The sequence below is a fragment of the Syngnathoides biaculeatus genome, chromosome 2, assembly GCF_019802595.1.
Source record: "Syngnathoides biaculeatus isolate LvHL_M chromosome 2, ASM1980259v1, whole genome shotgun sequence".
Taxonomy (NCBI): Eukaryota; Metazoa; Chordata; class Actinopteri; order Syngnathiformes; family Syngnathidae; genus Syngnathoides; species Syngnathoides biaculeatus.
This window is the reverse complement of record NC_084641.1, coordinates 13,716,238-13,733,230: the sequence shown is the minus strand read 5'-3', so window position 1 is coordinate 13,733,230 and position 16,993 is coordinate 13,716,238. Positions and strand designations below refer to the sequence as shown.

The 16,993-nt window shown below is 41.0% G+C and overlaps 1 protein-coding gene across 4 annotated transcripts in view; it reads right to left on the bottom strand.

Moving 5' to 3' along the window:
• The window catches only part of LOC133494563 (forkhead box protein J3-like), an 84,253-nt gene that overhangs the window by 52,348 nt on the left and 14,912 nt on the right, over positions 1-16,993 (bottom strand). For 3 of the 4 annotated variants that reach the window (XM_061808513.1, XM_061808532.1, XM_061808522.1), the window contains one exon: positions 13,790-14,283. In XM_061808513.1, coding sequence (XP_061664497.1) covers positions 13,790-14,167 — 378 coding nt within the window. In that variant the 5' untranslated portion in view covers positions 14,168-14,283. Of the gene's footprint in view, positions 1-13,789; positions 14,284-14,485; positions 14,571-16,993 lie in introns of those variants that run through there. The other variant, XM_061808541.1, reaches the window with a different exon arrangement.

Below are 16,993 nucleotides of genomic sequence, written 5' to 3'. Positions count from 1 at the left end.
ATTACTTTGGTATATTTCCAGATCAGAACTGCAATTTTCAAAATAACATTTTCAAACTTGATAGTGTCCCTCGTGCACATCAAAAAAGCAATCTCTAATTTCTTCAAACAAGTTGCCAGTTGCTAACCCGAAACAACGATGCAAATGATTATGTACGATTCTGTAGTTTGTTTGGATGGAGCTTGGTTTAGTTTGGTTGTGTTCACATCTTAGCAAAGGGGACAGGAGGGGGTTAAACACCATCAGGAAAAACTGGTGTGAACATCTGCAATTAATTTCACACTGGTGGGTCAAATCATATGACCTTGTAAAGGATCATCATAACAACAGCTAACACAAGTCACCATTGAATGAATTTGTATTTGGCAAGAGTGTGTTGTCCTGGTTTAAACTCTGCCGTTCCTGCACCCTCGCATTATCATACAGAGCAGACGGCGTGCGTGTGCTGGGTAGTAAAAGTCTCCTCTACTCACTGACAGTCTCCTCTCCACCCGTCCCAATTTTCTCTCTCCTGCTGAGCTCCCCATGTGTAATCTGCAGACTGCACACGTATACTCTGCTTACCTGGCTGGGTGCACAATCGTGTGTGTGTGTGTGTGGTGTGTGTGTGTGTGTGTGTGTGTGTGTGTGTGTGTGTGTGTGTGTGTGTGTGAAAGAGGATGACTGAGTAGGTGAAAATCATATGAAGCATGTGGTGGTATGAGGGGAAAAAAATTGGGAAAAAAAGTGCAGGTACCTTGAGTTGCGTGGTGCGTCTTTCTTCCAGCCTGCATGCATAAGCCAAAGATGACTGGACAACATGCCTGACATGTGCATGTGCACGTGCATGTGAATGTGTACCACCAGCTGACAGCACTCACCTGAACTGGAATGAACCAAACTTATATAACCTTTGCGATGACGGTCATACGTAGCTGGTATGAAACAAGCCCTGCTCACAACACATTGCCTCTTCCTTACATTCCTGCTCTGGCCTTAATTTAGTATATTATTACTATTTTTTTTTTTTTTTTTTGCAGAGCTAGTCATAGCTACTAGTAGAGTTTATCAGTCAGCAATGATGGCAAACTGCTACTCGTGTGGACATCTGGTATTAATAGAGCTTAGTCAGTTACTACAGCAGACTTATTTGGACTCGCCGCTAAATTTCATTATTACATTTGTAATACTAATACACTAAACTCTTGGGTATCGCGGGGGTTATGTCTCGGACCCAATAACAATAGGTGAAACTCTGAGACATAGAGCGACAGTATAAAGTTTTACTTACAGATTGAGACGGATTAAACACATTTGAACATATTTGAAGCTTTTTTGAAAGAAATCCTTCTGAAAATATTTATATATAATATATAAAGGTATACATTGGAGTCGTTTGACACAGCTGTGTAGACCAATAGTTCTCTACTAAGAAGCAATGTGTAGCACTCCCATTTGAGGTTCATACAAAAACTGAAATATTAAAGAAAAGAAAGGAAAACAACTCTCTTTAAAACACCACACCGTTCAACCAAACTATTTCATTTAAGGTCTGCTACATTAATGTGACGCTCTTATGTCAAATGCCATGGATTGTGAGAGGTGGGAATAAGTCACATATGTGTAAATCACAGGCAAGTCTCAAGTCACATCCTTCAAATCTCAAGTAAGTCCCAAGTAACTGCAGAAAAGAAAAAAAAAAAATCAAAAGTCAAGTTGGATAAAACTGTGCCTTTACAACAAGATGGGAAACTAGTGTCTTGTTTGTGATGCAAAAATGCAAAATTTAAACTGAAATCTATTTATATTTGTTTGAAATTGCCTCACTACAAATGTTTGTCGAGAAGAAGATAGTTTCCTGCTTTATACACAATATGAATTCAAGAAGTATACCTTTGACTATCTCAAAGAGCAAGTTGATTGTTTTTTTCTTTATTGCATGACAGTTCTCATTTTCTTTTGTGTATTTAAATTTGCTCATTAACCAGGCAAAAATATATTTTAGACTTATACTTGATTAATTGCTCGTAGAATGCGCAATTAGTAATTGCAGCAATAATGGATTGAAATTCTTATCTGTGACATGCCTGTTTGAAATCACTTCAGAAATAAAGTTAGCTTTTGCATGTATGTCCTCAGGTGTCTCCTCACCATCCGCAAATAAGAACTCGAATTCACTGTTATAACGTCACTTGTCGTCAAAAATTAACAGTTTAGCTGCTGTGCTGCTGAAGTTCATATCCTGATTCTACTTTTCTGTTCTGTCCCTCTCTGTCACCAAAAAACATTTTCTGTCTGGCTGCATTTAAAAAAAAACATCTGTAATAAATAAATAAATACATAGATAGATAGACAGACAGAGACAGATAGAGAGAGAGATAGATAATCAAATAAATAAATAAGCAGAGTGCGGATTTCACACTCCCATTTTGCACTGCAAAAATGTTCCAGCACAAAAGGCATAAAGATACACTATTCTACATAGCCCTGCAGCTGAACAGGACAGGTTAAAAAAAAAAGAAAGAAAAAAGAAAGAAAAAGCAAATCATACCATTTTCATAAAATAACTGAAGACATACTATTGATTGGTTTTAATGCCACCTCTCCCAACCCCCTTTGATGGTGGGCTTTGAATGTGACAAATTTTCAATTAGGCTCCTTCTTAAAAAGGTTCAAGACCGTGGAATTGAAAATATATTAAATATATCGATGGCGGCACAGGGGAGCAACTGGTTAGAGCCTTGGCCTCACAGTTCTGAGGACTGGGGTTCAAATCCTGGCTACGTCTGTGTAGTTTGCATGTTCACCCCGTCCCTGCGTGGGTTTTCTCCGGGCACTTCGGTTTCCTCCCACATCTCAAAAACAGACATTAATTGGACGCTCTAAATTGCTCCGAGGTGTGATTGTGAGTGTGATTGTTGTCTGTCTCTCTGTGCAGTGCGATTGGCTGGCAACCAGTTCAGTCTGTACACCGCCTCCTGCCCAATGTAAGCTGGGATAGGCTACAGCATTCCCATGCCCCTTGTGGGGGTAGGTGGCTCAGAAAATGATTGAAAATGTGTGTCTTGAGTCTGTGTTTTGGAAGTTAAGTTGTTGTGAGTTCCAAACACGGGTGGCAGAGCCGCTTAAAACTCTGGCCCCCATATTGGACAAACACGCAGAAGAGACACTGTGGTGGATGGAGAACAAAATTCTGAGAGAGTATGGCAATATGAACGAGGTCAGCAAGATATGGCAGGATGAAGTTATTGATGGCCTTGAAGGTGCAGCTCAGTATTTTATATTGGATGCAGTAATGGACAGGGAGCAAGTCGAGATGTTGCCGGGTTGGAGTGATAAAGTGAGTGGAGGGGGTTCTTGTGAAAATAGAGGCAGCAGTTTTTGGGGAGTGAGAGATTGAAAGACGATTGATTTTTCTTAAATGAAAGCATACAGACCGTGTGATGTTGTTTGTGTGCTTGAGTGTGCCGAAGAGCATGACACCCAGACTTTTTTGGGGAGGAAGGGAGGGGCTGGGGAGACAGAGGAATCATCCAGTGTAATGGAAAAACTGTCAATATTGGCTATCATGGACTTAATACCTGTGAGTAAGATTCGAGTTTTATCACTGCTGATTTGAAATATGTTGCATGCCGACCAGTGTTTTGAGTTCAGAGAATCAGCCAGTCAGCGAGGAAGGAAGAAGAGTGGCATTAGGACTGGGAGGGAGGTTGAACTGGAAAAGATCAGCATAACTGTGAATGTGCAATTGGAATTTACAGAAAATATTCATGAGGAAGATGTAGGTGGTAAATTGGAGGGACCCAAGACAGAGCCCTGGGGCACAACAGAATGGATGGGATTTAAATGGTTTCATTTGAACAAATTTGGTGCAGCCAGAGAGGTAAGAACTGAACCACTGGAGGGGTGTCTGTTGACGAGGATGTTATGAGAAATCGTGTCAAAAGTTGCAGTCAGATCAAGGAGCATGGAGATGGTAAATAAGCCAGAGTCAGCTGCCAGGAGGAGGCCGTTAGTGATCTTAATGACTGGTATTTCGGTGCTGTGGTGGGGGTTTGATTCCACACTGGAAATGTTCATAGAGATTATTGGAAGTGATGTGTGAGTGGAGCCAATTGATGGTCTTTTCCATGACCCCCCCACCCCCCACCCCCCACTAATAGGAGGCTGTAGATGGGGCAAATGTCACTTGAATTATTTTTATCTAAACAGTGTTTTTGTTTTCAGTATCAGGGTTATTAGTGGGATGTACCTTTGGAGGGGCGAGCGAGAGATGATTGTGCACCACCAATGGTGGCGGCCAGGAAAAGCTGAAAGCTGAGTCGTAGAAGCTCAGAAGCAGAGAATTGAAGCAGTGCAAACGCCGGAGACGATCAGGATGATCGAAAATAGCAATCCCCACACTTGCACTCTGGTAGTCTACGTGGTTTTCAAAAGACAAAAAAACTCAGCTCAAAAAGCAAAAAGGCGAAAACTGATGTCTTTCACCGGGCTCCATAGATCAACAGGGGCTCCTGTGTATGAACCAGTCAATCCCTTAGAATCAATTGCAACTGTCCAATAAAAGATTAAAATGAGATTAAAACTTTAAAACTAACTAAAAGAAACTCTATAAGAAGCCGGTGAGCAGCAGCAAAAGAGCATGCCAGTGTTCACTCAACCGGACATCAATCTTTCCCTGTAGACCTCAGTGGTCCCAGGGCATGTTGCGGCACAATGAGCCACTATACAAAAAATTAGGGCTGCAAAAAATATCTAGTTTTATTCATGGCGGTGATTTTGGGTGCCATAATTAAATGAGCCAAATCATCTGGGATTTTTTTTTTTTTTTTTTTTTAATGGGCACTGCTGCATATGAAAAGTGCTTCACTTGCAGCACTGCCCACAACCTCGTCAGCTATCCACCAGGGGAAAAACACATACTTAATCAGTGCCAGCACTCCCAATTAACATGGATATTTGACTTCTAAAGGAGCCAATGGCATTCAAATTAAAGCACAACACTGTGGTGCCAATTTTAAAATTAAAGCCTAAAAGTGTATTGATTTTTAATGTCGTAACATATGAAGCTTGTATTTTGAAGTTGTTGTAGTGACTGCCTTGACTGAGTAAATACATTACAACTATCGAGTTATTTGTAGTTTGCGACTGTGCATGACAGGTCAAGCAGAACAACGTACAGTCCTTTACAACTCACTGTATTGCAGAGTATTTTCAAATGAAAAGTCTGTGCCTGCAAACTAATATCATTGCCTTCTATGGATAAACTGTATTTGCTTCCAATTCATGATTGCACTTTGTAATAGCACTAATATTCAGTAAGTCTGGCTAACGTTGAATTTTTTGCGTGAATTTACATTTTTAAAGTATTGCATTTTATTCTTCTTCAAAGAAAAAAAATGTAAATTAAAAAACTGTTTGTTAAAAGTAGTGCAGTAAAAATGAAGATTTTTACCTTACATGAGGAATAACTGTAATTCGAGTATTGATCAAAATAATTGTGATTATTATTTTGGCCATAATCGTGCAACAAATTGGGGCACGTGGAGATATATTTTTTTTTAATTATAATAATCAACAAATACAGGCATGTTTGTATTCCTAAATGTTCAGAAGGAGAATACAGTGTTCCAAAGCAGTAATGAAATCTGCACTATAGCATGGGTGGGATGAATGAACCGCAATGTGGGGAGTGCTCGGTCTACAACTGAGATCCGTTCCTACAGTAGCGACTTAACTCGAATTTCAATTTAAGTCGGATTCCACCATTAAAGTCAGAATTTAAATCTAAATACTTTGTATAAAAACCAAATACATTGAAATAAACGAGATGATGTACTTAGCATTACTGCTAAGAGGTGGATGGAGAGGAAGAAGGGGAGGCTGTGCTTAGCTATTGCGAAGGAACCTGGTCCTCAATCCTCTCCATCTCGACAAGTATCACAGAACCTTGTTTTGTGATCATTGTATCCGACACAGGAACAGATCCCTTCACATGCGCTAAAATACGCGCTTTGTCTTTAATAATAGTCATCACGGTCGACCGAGTGAAGCCTTGTGGTGTTGGTGTCTCTCCTTTCTCCAATTTTTGTATGATCTTGAGCTTCATTTCCATGGTAATGGATTTTCTTTTGGCTGTAGAAGCAATGGTAAAAGACACAGCTTTCGATAATGTATTAAAAGGAGGGCCAAAAATGCGAAGATACTCCTGGTGCACAAACTCGGACAAGCATTAGCCAGACAAAATGGAGGAAGGGGGACGGACGTTGTAAAGTCCAAACGTCTTAGGTCTTTGAAATGTAATGTTGTATTGTTGCTACAATTCGGTGTCCGAAATTCAACTGGCTACAATTCTTAGTCACGTGACCAAGAAACTGTAACTGAATTGGCTGGCTGTTTGGTTCTGACCTGAAGTAACCCTGCCTGGTGCCACAGACGGTGAATTTTAGAGAGCAAACTTTAGCCGGTTGAATTTCAGACATCGAATTGTAGCCAGTTGAATTGTTAACATTGAAAAGTTACACTGAAATACAACTATTGAAAATGAGATCACTTTACATTTCAAATTCAAATCCTGTTTTCTGTAGCATTTCCAATTCAAATCCTGGTGGCACATATTCACTTCCATAAACTGTATATGGACGGCGCTCTTTACAAATATCTAAATCCACTCCAAGCAACACATTAAGTTCTTACCATGCTAACTCTTTTTATGTTAGCATGGCAAACACCCAATATGTGTGTTTATTAAGTGGCAATGAGCTCAACGTAAACCATCTCTCTCTCTATGGGTTATGTTCTCCGCTTTAAATTTCCTGCAACAATCATGCACAAATGCGAGAACCTGTGAAAATAAATCCACCATGAGCATGCGGCTGTAATGATGCTCCCAGAATGCAGCCTCATACGCAAATCAGTGAGGTGTAATTATGGGATCCCGAAACATTCTGGCACCCAAATACAATTGGAGAGAGGGGAAGTCATAAGATGCACTAACAGAAAGCCTAAAAGGTCTCAATAAGCTCCATCCTCTCCTGCTGAATAGGAAACTAATTGAGTGAGTCCTGCAAAGGAGGCAAGGTCTGCCAAGTCAACCTGGCTTGTGTCACCACTTCTGGCATGCATCTTCACACAGTGAATGGTGTATTGAAGATTATGCAAAGTGAACAAGTGGTGAAAGCATACAAAGAGAACAAACTATGTCAGAGGAGGACAAGTGGCTGGAAGGAGTGGATGAGAATGAAATCATGAGAAAAGCTCACACTGAGCAATAATTTAAAATTATTTGGGGTGAAAGTTACAAACATGCTTATGCTACTATGGCGGATCAGTGTTAAGTTGCAGTCACACCATTCACAACTTGAAAGGAGGCATCGCTTAGTTGCACTTCCACCTTTTCTATTAAGAAAACTGAGTAGGAAGTGTTTTTTTATGTTCAACAAGTGTAAAGATAGCTGTCATAGACTCTAGCATTGATAAACTCAGGATACAGGGCTCAGAAAATGGATGGACAGATATTTCAAAGCAAGCCCATGTACCTAGTTTGCTTAAAGACTGTCAGTAATGGTTGTTTTGTGGAATTGATGAAACAGAAAAGAGAATTGTAGGCTGTTTTATATCAGGGAAGGAGGTTTTGTCACGTAATTACAAGGTAAAGCACCTGAGCATCTTATATATTTGGTATGAAATGGACACAATGAAACTGAACGGGAGGTTATTATATCACACACAACTCACATACAGGCTTTCATGCAAAGAGTTCAACATAAATGTAAGTCAAAAGTTCATTAAGAGACAAAGAACTACAGGTAACACGAACACACCTGAACGATAATGATTAACACCCTTATTTCCGCAAAAATGTGTGTATTTATGATAGGAACTGGGGTTAATGGGAGAATTATAAGGAACCTGCCAAGCTCTCAAATTAAAAACACTATTGTTTTCCTTCACAAGAACCGTTGATGGTACATTTAAAGTGCATGAGAAGTTGTTAAAACAGTGGTCCCCAATCACCGGGCCGCGGACTGGTACAGGTCCGTGGATCAATTGGTCCCAGGCCGCCAAAGTAATAATTAGTTCCGTTGTATTCATTATCAGAGTCTGAAAAATCTTTTATTTTGAAAAATGACCGAATTCTCTGTGTTACGTCTCGGTCACTTGAGCGCCAAATTTACCCCCATAAGGTAGAAAAAACAAGTTTTTGGAAAATTTCTTTTCAATTGGGAAAAGGCCCAGTAAAGAGATCGAAGAAGAGCCTACAACTAACCCGCACCTTTTTGAGGAGCTTTGTGAAGAGATGGACACAGATGCTTATCTTATACAAGGAAATGCGATGGTTATCCAGAGGGAAATTGCTCACAAGAGTGTTTGAATTACGAGAGCCGCTGCAAAGATTTTTCTCATTTCTGACATATCTGTGCACCAGGGTTTTCTGGAGTGACAGCAACCAAAACAAAACAACAAAATAGACTGGATATAAACAACACACTTCGGGCGTCATTGTCTCCCATTACCCCCAGAAAGGACCATCTCGTTGCAGAGAAACAAGCTCAGAGCTCCCATTGATTTAGCGTTATGGTGAGTTGAAATTTTCATGCACTTTAAATTCATTTTCATGACGTATCTGTATCTTATTTGGAAGGCCTGTTTAAACGTTAGTGTAGCACCCAGTTAAGAGATGCTAGGGCTGTGGTCTCCAATAATGGGAAATTTATTCCAGCTGTTGAAAAATAACATTAATGGAGTGTTTAATAATTAAGTGAGTTGAACTGAATGGTATATTTAGATAAAAGAGAAAGAAACTTTGGAATGCTTAGTTCTTCTTCTTAGTTTTTCCGTGTGTATTTTTTAACGTGTATTTTATTTTTTTTAATTAATATATTCTTATTTTAGTATTCATTATCATGTGTATTGCATTCGATTTTCAATACAAACCAACTACCTAACCCCCCAGTACAGGGTACCAATTGTCAACCATTGACCAGTCCACAGTGATAAAAAGGTTGGGGACCACTTCTCTAAAAAACATGGACATACAGTGCTGTGAAAAAGTATTTGCCCCCTCCTGTTTTATTTTGGGTTTTTTGTTTTGGGGAAGGGCACATCTACCACACAAAAATATTTCTACTCATCAAAACAATTTTAATATAACTCAAAGAAAACCCAAGGGAGTACAAAATGCAGTTTTCAAAAAAACAACTTGATTTATTAAGGCACAAAAAAGTCCACTGAAAAAGTAATTCAAAAACTTGGTGAAGAAATCAATTAAATAGAATCTGTCAGAGAAAGTGAAGTAGGCTACAAGATCTCAAGAACCAATGCATCATGCCATGATCAAAACAAATGAGAAAAGAAATGAGAAAAAGACGAGTGAAATCCATCAGTCTGGAAAAGGTTACAAAGCCATTTCCAAGGCTTTGGGGCTCCAGAGAACCACTGTCAGAGCCATTATCCACAAATGGAGAAAACTGACAACAGTGGCAAACTTTCCCAAAATTACCCCAAGAGTTTGACGACTACTCATCCAGGAGGTCACAAAAGAACCTCGAACAACATCTAAAGACTTGCAAGCATTGCTGCCATCAATTAAGGTCAGTGTTCATGACTCTGCCATGAGAAAGACACTGGCCAAAAATGGCATTCATGGCAGAGTTCCTAGGCAAAAACACCTGCGGTCAGCAAAGAATACAAAGGCTCGTCTCATATTTGGCAAACAATATTTTAATGATCCTCAAAACTTTTGGAGAAACAGTATGTGGACTGACGAGTAAAAATGTGAACTTTTTGGAAGGCGTGCGGCCCGTTACATCTGGCGTCCAAATGGCACAGCATTTGATAAAAACAACATTATGCCAACAGTGAAGCATGGTGGTGGCAGTGTGATGGTCTGGAGCTGCTTTGCTGCCTCATGACCAAGACAACTTGCTGTGATTGATGAACACTGCTGTGTACCAGAAAATCCTGAAGGAAAACATCTGGCCAACAGTTTGTGCCCTCAAACTCAAGCGCTTTTGGATCATGTAGCAGGACAAATATCTGAAAAACACTAGCAAGTCCACCTCTGAATGGCAAAAAAATTTTGAAATGAAGGTTTTAGAGTGGCCAAGTCAAAGTTCGGATTTAATTCGAATTTGAGATGCTGTGGTGTGAAGATTATTTTTGAAAGACGTTGTAAAATGAACCATGGTACAGTGGGAGAACACTGTATATTAGTGGAAAATTCCCAACAATCTTTGCTTAAAAGTTGATCTCCATTACTTTGTTAATCTCAGTTGTGTGTAAAGCCATAAAGCAATAGTTTACACCTTTGCATTTGATCAAATTTGTTGGTCAATTACCAGTCATTCAAAAGGTCCTCGTTTAATCTGAAAAGTAATCACATTTTGGATGGCATGAAGTGATGGCTCAATTAGCTACTACATAGAAAAAACAAACACAAGCATTGATAATATGAAATTTAAGCATGAAATAATTGGTGTCAGCTTCTTTATTGTTCAGCTTCTAAAGGGCTAATTGCGCCAAAAGTGGAGGTCCTGCTCCACAAAGTCTATCCAGATGAGAAATTGTGGAAGCAGAAATTGTGACTTCTAACTTCTTGTCAGCCTTAATGACCTCCAAAGTTTTCAGGATGAGGGTTGTTCCTTTGTCTTATGACAAGGAGGTTGCAGAACTGATGTTAATTAGCAACCTAACTGGCCTGTTATCTTGTATAATTGGGATTCAAGAATGTTAGGCACTTCTGTGATCATGAAAGAGTCACAAGAGCATTCAGGGAGTGCCAATGTCTTCCCAGTACATACAGTATATAAATAATTTGTCTGTAAACAGCTCTGAGATTAATAGCTTTTAAATGACGATGTCTGGAGTTATCCAGCCATCAAATTTCTTTCTTGTTCAGGCTCAAAGTCGGAGCAGGAGTCTATACTCCAGTAGACAATTTGACTGGTTGCCAAGGTGGTCGTTAATGGGGCAATAAGTGGGAAGTGATCCCACATCAGCTACATAAAATTCAGCTATGTGAACCATGACATTATGAGTGGCCTCATCTGGATTCAAAGAAACAAATGTAATGGAATCCTAAATACGCCCAACAAATTCTAACCTTATCTGATGAGATTTGACAGACGTCCAATGAGATTGCCTATGTTCAATTTAAAATGAATGAATCAGATCAATCTCCTCTGTGCAGGTTTCCATGTTCTCACTGCATTTTTCTCTTTTTTATAGGTTCTGAGATTTCTTGCCATATTCCAAAACCAACAACACTTTTTCTCTCCTTCTTGTATTCATTACAGATTATGGTCATGGATGAGACGAAGCCTATCCTATAAGACTTGGTGCGAGAGCCAGTGTAAACAATGGACTGCTTGCCCGTTAATTACAGGGCTCCTATAATTTATTAGGTTAACTGAAAACACAAAACTGCCTATACAAGCCAATCTGAGTGTGAGTTTGCTGACAGTCCAGGGTCTTGCAACACGCCCAACGTCAGATGAGACAGGCTCCAGCTCACCCGTAATCCAAATAAGGGTACGTGGTATAGAAAATAGATGGATGGAATCAAATCAAACTAGGTGTGGGTCACCACGATGCGTCATCTTTTTCCTTGTAAGCCAATGGAAGCCCATGGAAGCCCATGGAAGCCCCTATGGAAGGCTGCATCTTCTTCTCTCGCACCAACAGTCCTCATAACTCCCCTCAGAACATCAATCAACCTTTTTTTTGGTCTTCCGCTCACTCTTTTGCCTGGCAGGTCCATCCTCATCACTCTTCTACCAATATATTCCATATTTCTCTTCTGGTCGTATCCAAACCAACAAAGTCTGCTCTCTCTAACTGTGTCTCCAAAACATCTCACTCTGTCTCTCTAATGAGCTCATTTCTAATCCTATCCAACCTGCTCACTCAGAGCGACAACCGCAACATCTTCATTGCTGCCACCTCCAGTTCTGCTTCCTGTTGTTTCTTCAGTGCCACCGTCTCTAATCCATACATCATGGCCAATCTCACCACTGTTTTATAAACTTTGCCCTTCATCCTAGCCGAGACTCTTCTGTCATATAACACACCAGACACCTTCCACCAGCTGTTCCAACCTGTTTGGACCCTAACCACACTTGCCATTGTTCTGTATTGTTGACCCCAAGTATTTGAAGTCGACCACCCTCGCTATATTTTCTCCCTGTAGCCTCACTCTTCCACCTCCACCCTTCTCATTCATGCATATATTCTGTTTTACTTCAGCTAATCATCATTCCACTCTTTTCCAGTGGATGCCTGCATTTTTCTAATTGTTCCTCCACCTGCTCTCTACTTTTACTTGAGATCACAATGTCATCTGTGAACATCATGGTCCAAGGGGATTCCAGTCTAACCTCATCTGTCACCCTATCCATTACCACTGCAAACAGTGTTTATTCTGCTTTCCTCATACATATCCTGAAGTATTCTACCATACTTCTCTAACACTCCAGACCTCTGCATGCAGAACCACAGTTCCTCTCTTGGTACTCTATCATAGGCTTTCTCTAGATCCACAAAGCCACAATGAAGCTCACAGCCACCGCTCCAAAATGATTCCAGACATCCACAAGTATGTCATCAGGACCAACTGCCTTTACATTTTTCATCCTCTTAGTGCCTTTCTAACTTCCCCCTGACTAATCATTGCCACTTCCTGGTCCACCACACTAGCCTCTTCTACCATTCATTCTCTCATTTTCTTAATTCATCAACTTCTCAAAGTATTCTTCGATCTATTTAGCACATTTCAATCTCTATCCTGTTTCACCCTAAGTTGCTCCACATCCTTCCCATCTCTATCCCTCTGCCTGGCCACTCTTTGGAGATCGTTTTCTCCTTCTTTAGTCTCCAACCTGGTGTACATGTCCTCATATGCCTCTTGCTTAGTCTTTGCCACCTCTACTCCTATACTTCTTGTACTTTGAGGTTCTATCACCATGTTTCCTTCTGCCCTTTGCTACCAGAAAATACACCAACTACTCTCCTGACTGTCTGTCTGATCACCTTGGCTGTTGTGGTGCAGTCTTCCGGGCGCTCCTCCTGTCCACCAAGAACCTATCTCACCTCTTATGTGTATGGGATGCTCAGAACTACTTCATCTAGTTCCTTTCAGAATTTCTCTTTCACCTTTAGGTCACATCCTGCCTGCGGGACATAGCCAATAATAACATTTTACATCCAGTAATACCCGTAACTTCATGTTTCAGCCTCATCACTGGATCTGATACTTTTCCCACCTCCCAGATATTCTTAGCCAATGTTTCCTTTCAAATAAACCCTACTCTATTTCTCTTCCCATCTACTCCATGGTAAAATAATTTAAACCCTTCCCCTTAAGTTATATAGTCATACTGCCTTTCCACCTGCTCTCTTGGAGGCAAAATATAATCAAACTTTCTCCGAATCATTGTGTCAACCAAGTCCTGAGCTTTTCCTGTCGTAGTCCCAACATTTAATTTCCCCACTCTCAGCTGTAGAGTTTGTACTTTCCTCTTGTACATAATTACATAATTCACTTAAATTTAACGGTGACACCAACTATAAACTTCAGATTTTGGACTGAACCCATAGATTCCCACTGAAATGTAATGTATATCATCTACCCATCATGAAAAAAAAAACATCTGGTTTATAAAAGATAACCCACAGCCAGGAAAAGACACACAAGTAAACAAAAACAAAGTCATACAATAAAAATATAATCTCCGTGGTGGCTGTTACAACAAAGACTTTCTTTGCTCTTTCATAATAAAATGAGCAAAGGTAGATCTATGTCACTGCTTACCTTCCAGCCGCTGCCTGCCTCTCTGTAGTATGGGAAGTTGTCACAGATCCACTGGTAGATCTCACTGAGGGTCATGCGTTTGCGAGGCGAGCCATTGATGGCAAAGGTGATGAGGCTTGCGTAGCTATATGGTGGTTTACCGTCTCTGTGTTGGCTACTTTCTTCCTGATCCATAGTTGCTCCGGGGTCCAGCTGCACGATTTTCTTTCCTGGCATGTGATGTCCATGATGAAGACCATGGTGGTGGTTGTGATGTCCATGGTAATGACCGTGGTGAAGTCCCCCCACTTCTCTGTCTGTCTTCTGGATGGCCGCCCTCATGCCGAGCTGTGGAAGCCAGTCAATTGAGGTCAAGCTACTTTCCAGTTCAGAGGTCATGGTTTTGAGAAGTCAAAACGTCGAAGAATATAGTGAACAGCTTGGCAATGTTTCTTTACAGATGTCTTCCCGATGGACTCAGTGAAAAGGTAAGGTGCAGCAATCTTTGATCACATCTGCATGATAAGAATAGAAAACATTGCAGTGTGTTATACAGAGGATGTTTAAGTAAGCCAATTTTAAAGTTTCCATATCTTGGCTATTTCGAACTACACAGTGACTCTCAAACATGGACTTAGTATAAAAGTGTCAATTTCATTTCGAAAAACACCTTGGTTTTGTCACAAGAGTGTCCACAAAAGGCAACTTGTTTTTTACCTTGTCTTGTTTCCCCTTTGTCCATATTTGGCTAAAACGCACCCTTTCCGCTTGACTGGTTGCCTCCGTGTAGCAGAAACACTTGTGAGCAGACACATTGTTATGTTGTTATGTTTATTACGCTGGCTCCGGAGCTGAAAGGGGAGGCGGAGATCCTCACTAGTGACGTAGATAACCTCAAGCAATTCGAATGAACTGATTTGGAGCCTCACAGCAGAAAAACGTCTAGAACTCGTCTAGAGTCAAATGTTCATTTTAATCGATTCTGCAGGCTAACTCCCGTTATTTACAACCTGGAAACTTTTTTTGACCCAACTCCCAAAAATAATCGGAATTGAGTATCATGTGGAACCAGAATTAAAAGAGGGATCCGGAATCACCAAAATTCAAACAATATTCAACCCCAACAATGCATTCAATGAATTGATTTCTACAATGATTAAAAGGTTTGGTTGACCACTGCAGAAATAAATCTGTCACCCACCACACGCACACACTCACACACACGTCTTGTACTCGCAAAAAAAGATGCATCACTGAAATTGGGGCCCTCAATCATCAAAATGTCATATGCTCCTGGCGAAAGGTTAAGGTTTGGGACTACCTTCCTCTTCCCATGACTCTGTATCTTCCATGGGACCAAAACATCTGGAGAAGTCCCCAAAATTAGAAGCCTTCACATTGTGCATGTTCACAAGTCCTTAGTTTAGATTCTGAAATGGCAGCACAAGCAGAGAACCACACAACAAGGTGAGGTGGCTCTACCAGCCAGCCTTCATGAGATAATATTGTGCAAGCACTCAACTGGCCTCGGCATATGTCCAAACTGATTGGAACTCTTCTCCTTGTCTCGCTGTGTGTTCTGTCAATCTGGAGTGCCTCTCATTCTTGCTGCCTCCAAAGTGGAAATGGCGATTGGATCTGCAGAATGACTAAAAGCTATGGAATTGTTTGGACAAGTTTCTGCCAAATGATAGAGGGGGAACAGTTCAGATGGAATTCCAAGTCTCTGGAGGAATGGAGATACTTGTTTCCTTTACCATATTGTATGACAACCTCACCAACATTCCTTAGTTGTTTGACGTCCCTCATTGTCATTTAAGGTCTGTGCCTTTCACAACTATTATGACAGACCCACTCCCCACACAAAAAAAAACAACAACCCAAGATGTCCGTCTAAGACAGACACACACTATAGGAAAAAAAACACTTATTCGTTAAGCACTGTAGATCTGTTGCCACAGGACTGAGAATTTGGTGTAGCTTTTACTCATGATTAATCACTGACACTAAGTTTAAAAGGCCTACTTTCCACAAAAATTTGAACTTTTACACTTAACTGTTGGCTGATTAACAAATCATTCACTTTGAATGATCTTCATCAGTGCTTACAAAATTTGGGGACTCAACTTTTGATGATTGTCAAGCATTTTTTTCAACTAGTCACCTTTGCTTAACATAATAAATCTACACTCATGATTTACTTGCCTGGGTAGGGAGCCTTCTGATAATACCAAGGATATTTTCCTAAAAGTGAAAAAAGATGTCTGACTACTGTATTCTTTGTTGTCAAGGTTCTTGTCGGATTATTTATTCTATTTATTTAGCTACTGTGATTATTTTTATTATCTCCATTTAAATTTTCTTTTTCCATACATTTCAGATCAATTTGCATGGTAAAAAAACACATGCATGGAGTGAGGATTTGCTTCTTTTGTCCCTGAGTTTGCAGTTCCAGCTTCTGAGGAGGTGGGGCATTTTTTCACTCAATCCCAATCATGGGGATAGTCCAATGGGACCACAGGGGTGACTTCTATGGGAGTATTTGCTACGTTATGGTGATTCGCCATGTCCCGTAGGTGCTGGAGAGTTGCCGGCTGGCGTCCTCCTGGGTCCTCTTCTGTGGCTGCTGCTGGGGGCGATGGGGTCCCTTAGCTGCTCCTCGGGCGGGCTTCCACCTCTTCTCTCTATTACGTGCTTCTCGTCCCGCAGGGAAGCCCAGTGGTCCTCTGTGGGCTGTTGTTGTTTTTTTTTTTGTCCCTACCTGGTCTAGTGGGGCAAGTCCACCTCCCACATTCAGGGAGGGTAGCAGGTGCCGGCATGGATGTGTGGGAGTTTGTGGGGCAGCAGGGGGTCCCTGGGCCTCACCTGCAGGAGGTGTGCCTCTCACTCACTCACTTAGCACACACGCTATTCACCGCAAATACTTTTCCACTTATTACATCTGGGTACATATCCATGTCAAAAGGTTCCTGGGGCAAAGGTTGCGGAGTTTTAGGGGGCTGTGGGTGTCTAACTGGGTTCCAACACGTGGGTCTGAGCACCCTGCCCCCCTGCTCTGGTTGTCCCCCCTGAATTTTAAACTCATTACACACATTTAGCCTATTTCTCTTTTATTGCACCACATACACCCAACTCTGGGGGGGCAACAGTTCATGGGTGGGGCGTTTGGCTGTTAGGTAGTAGACCCTTGCAGCCCTGCCTTCCCCCATCTCAGCTCAATGGGCC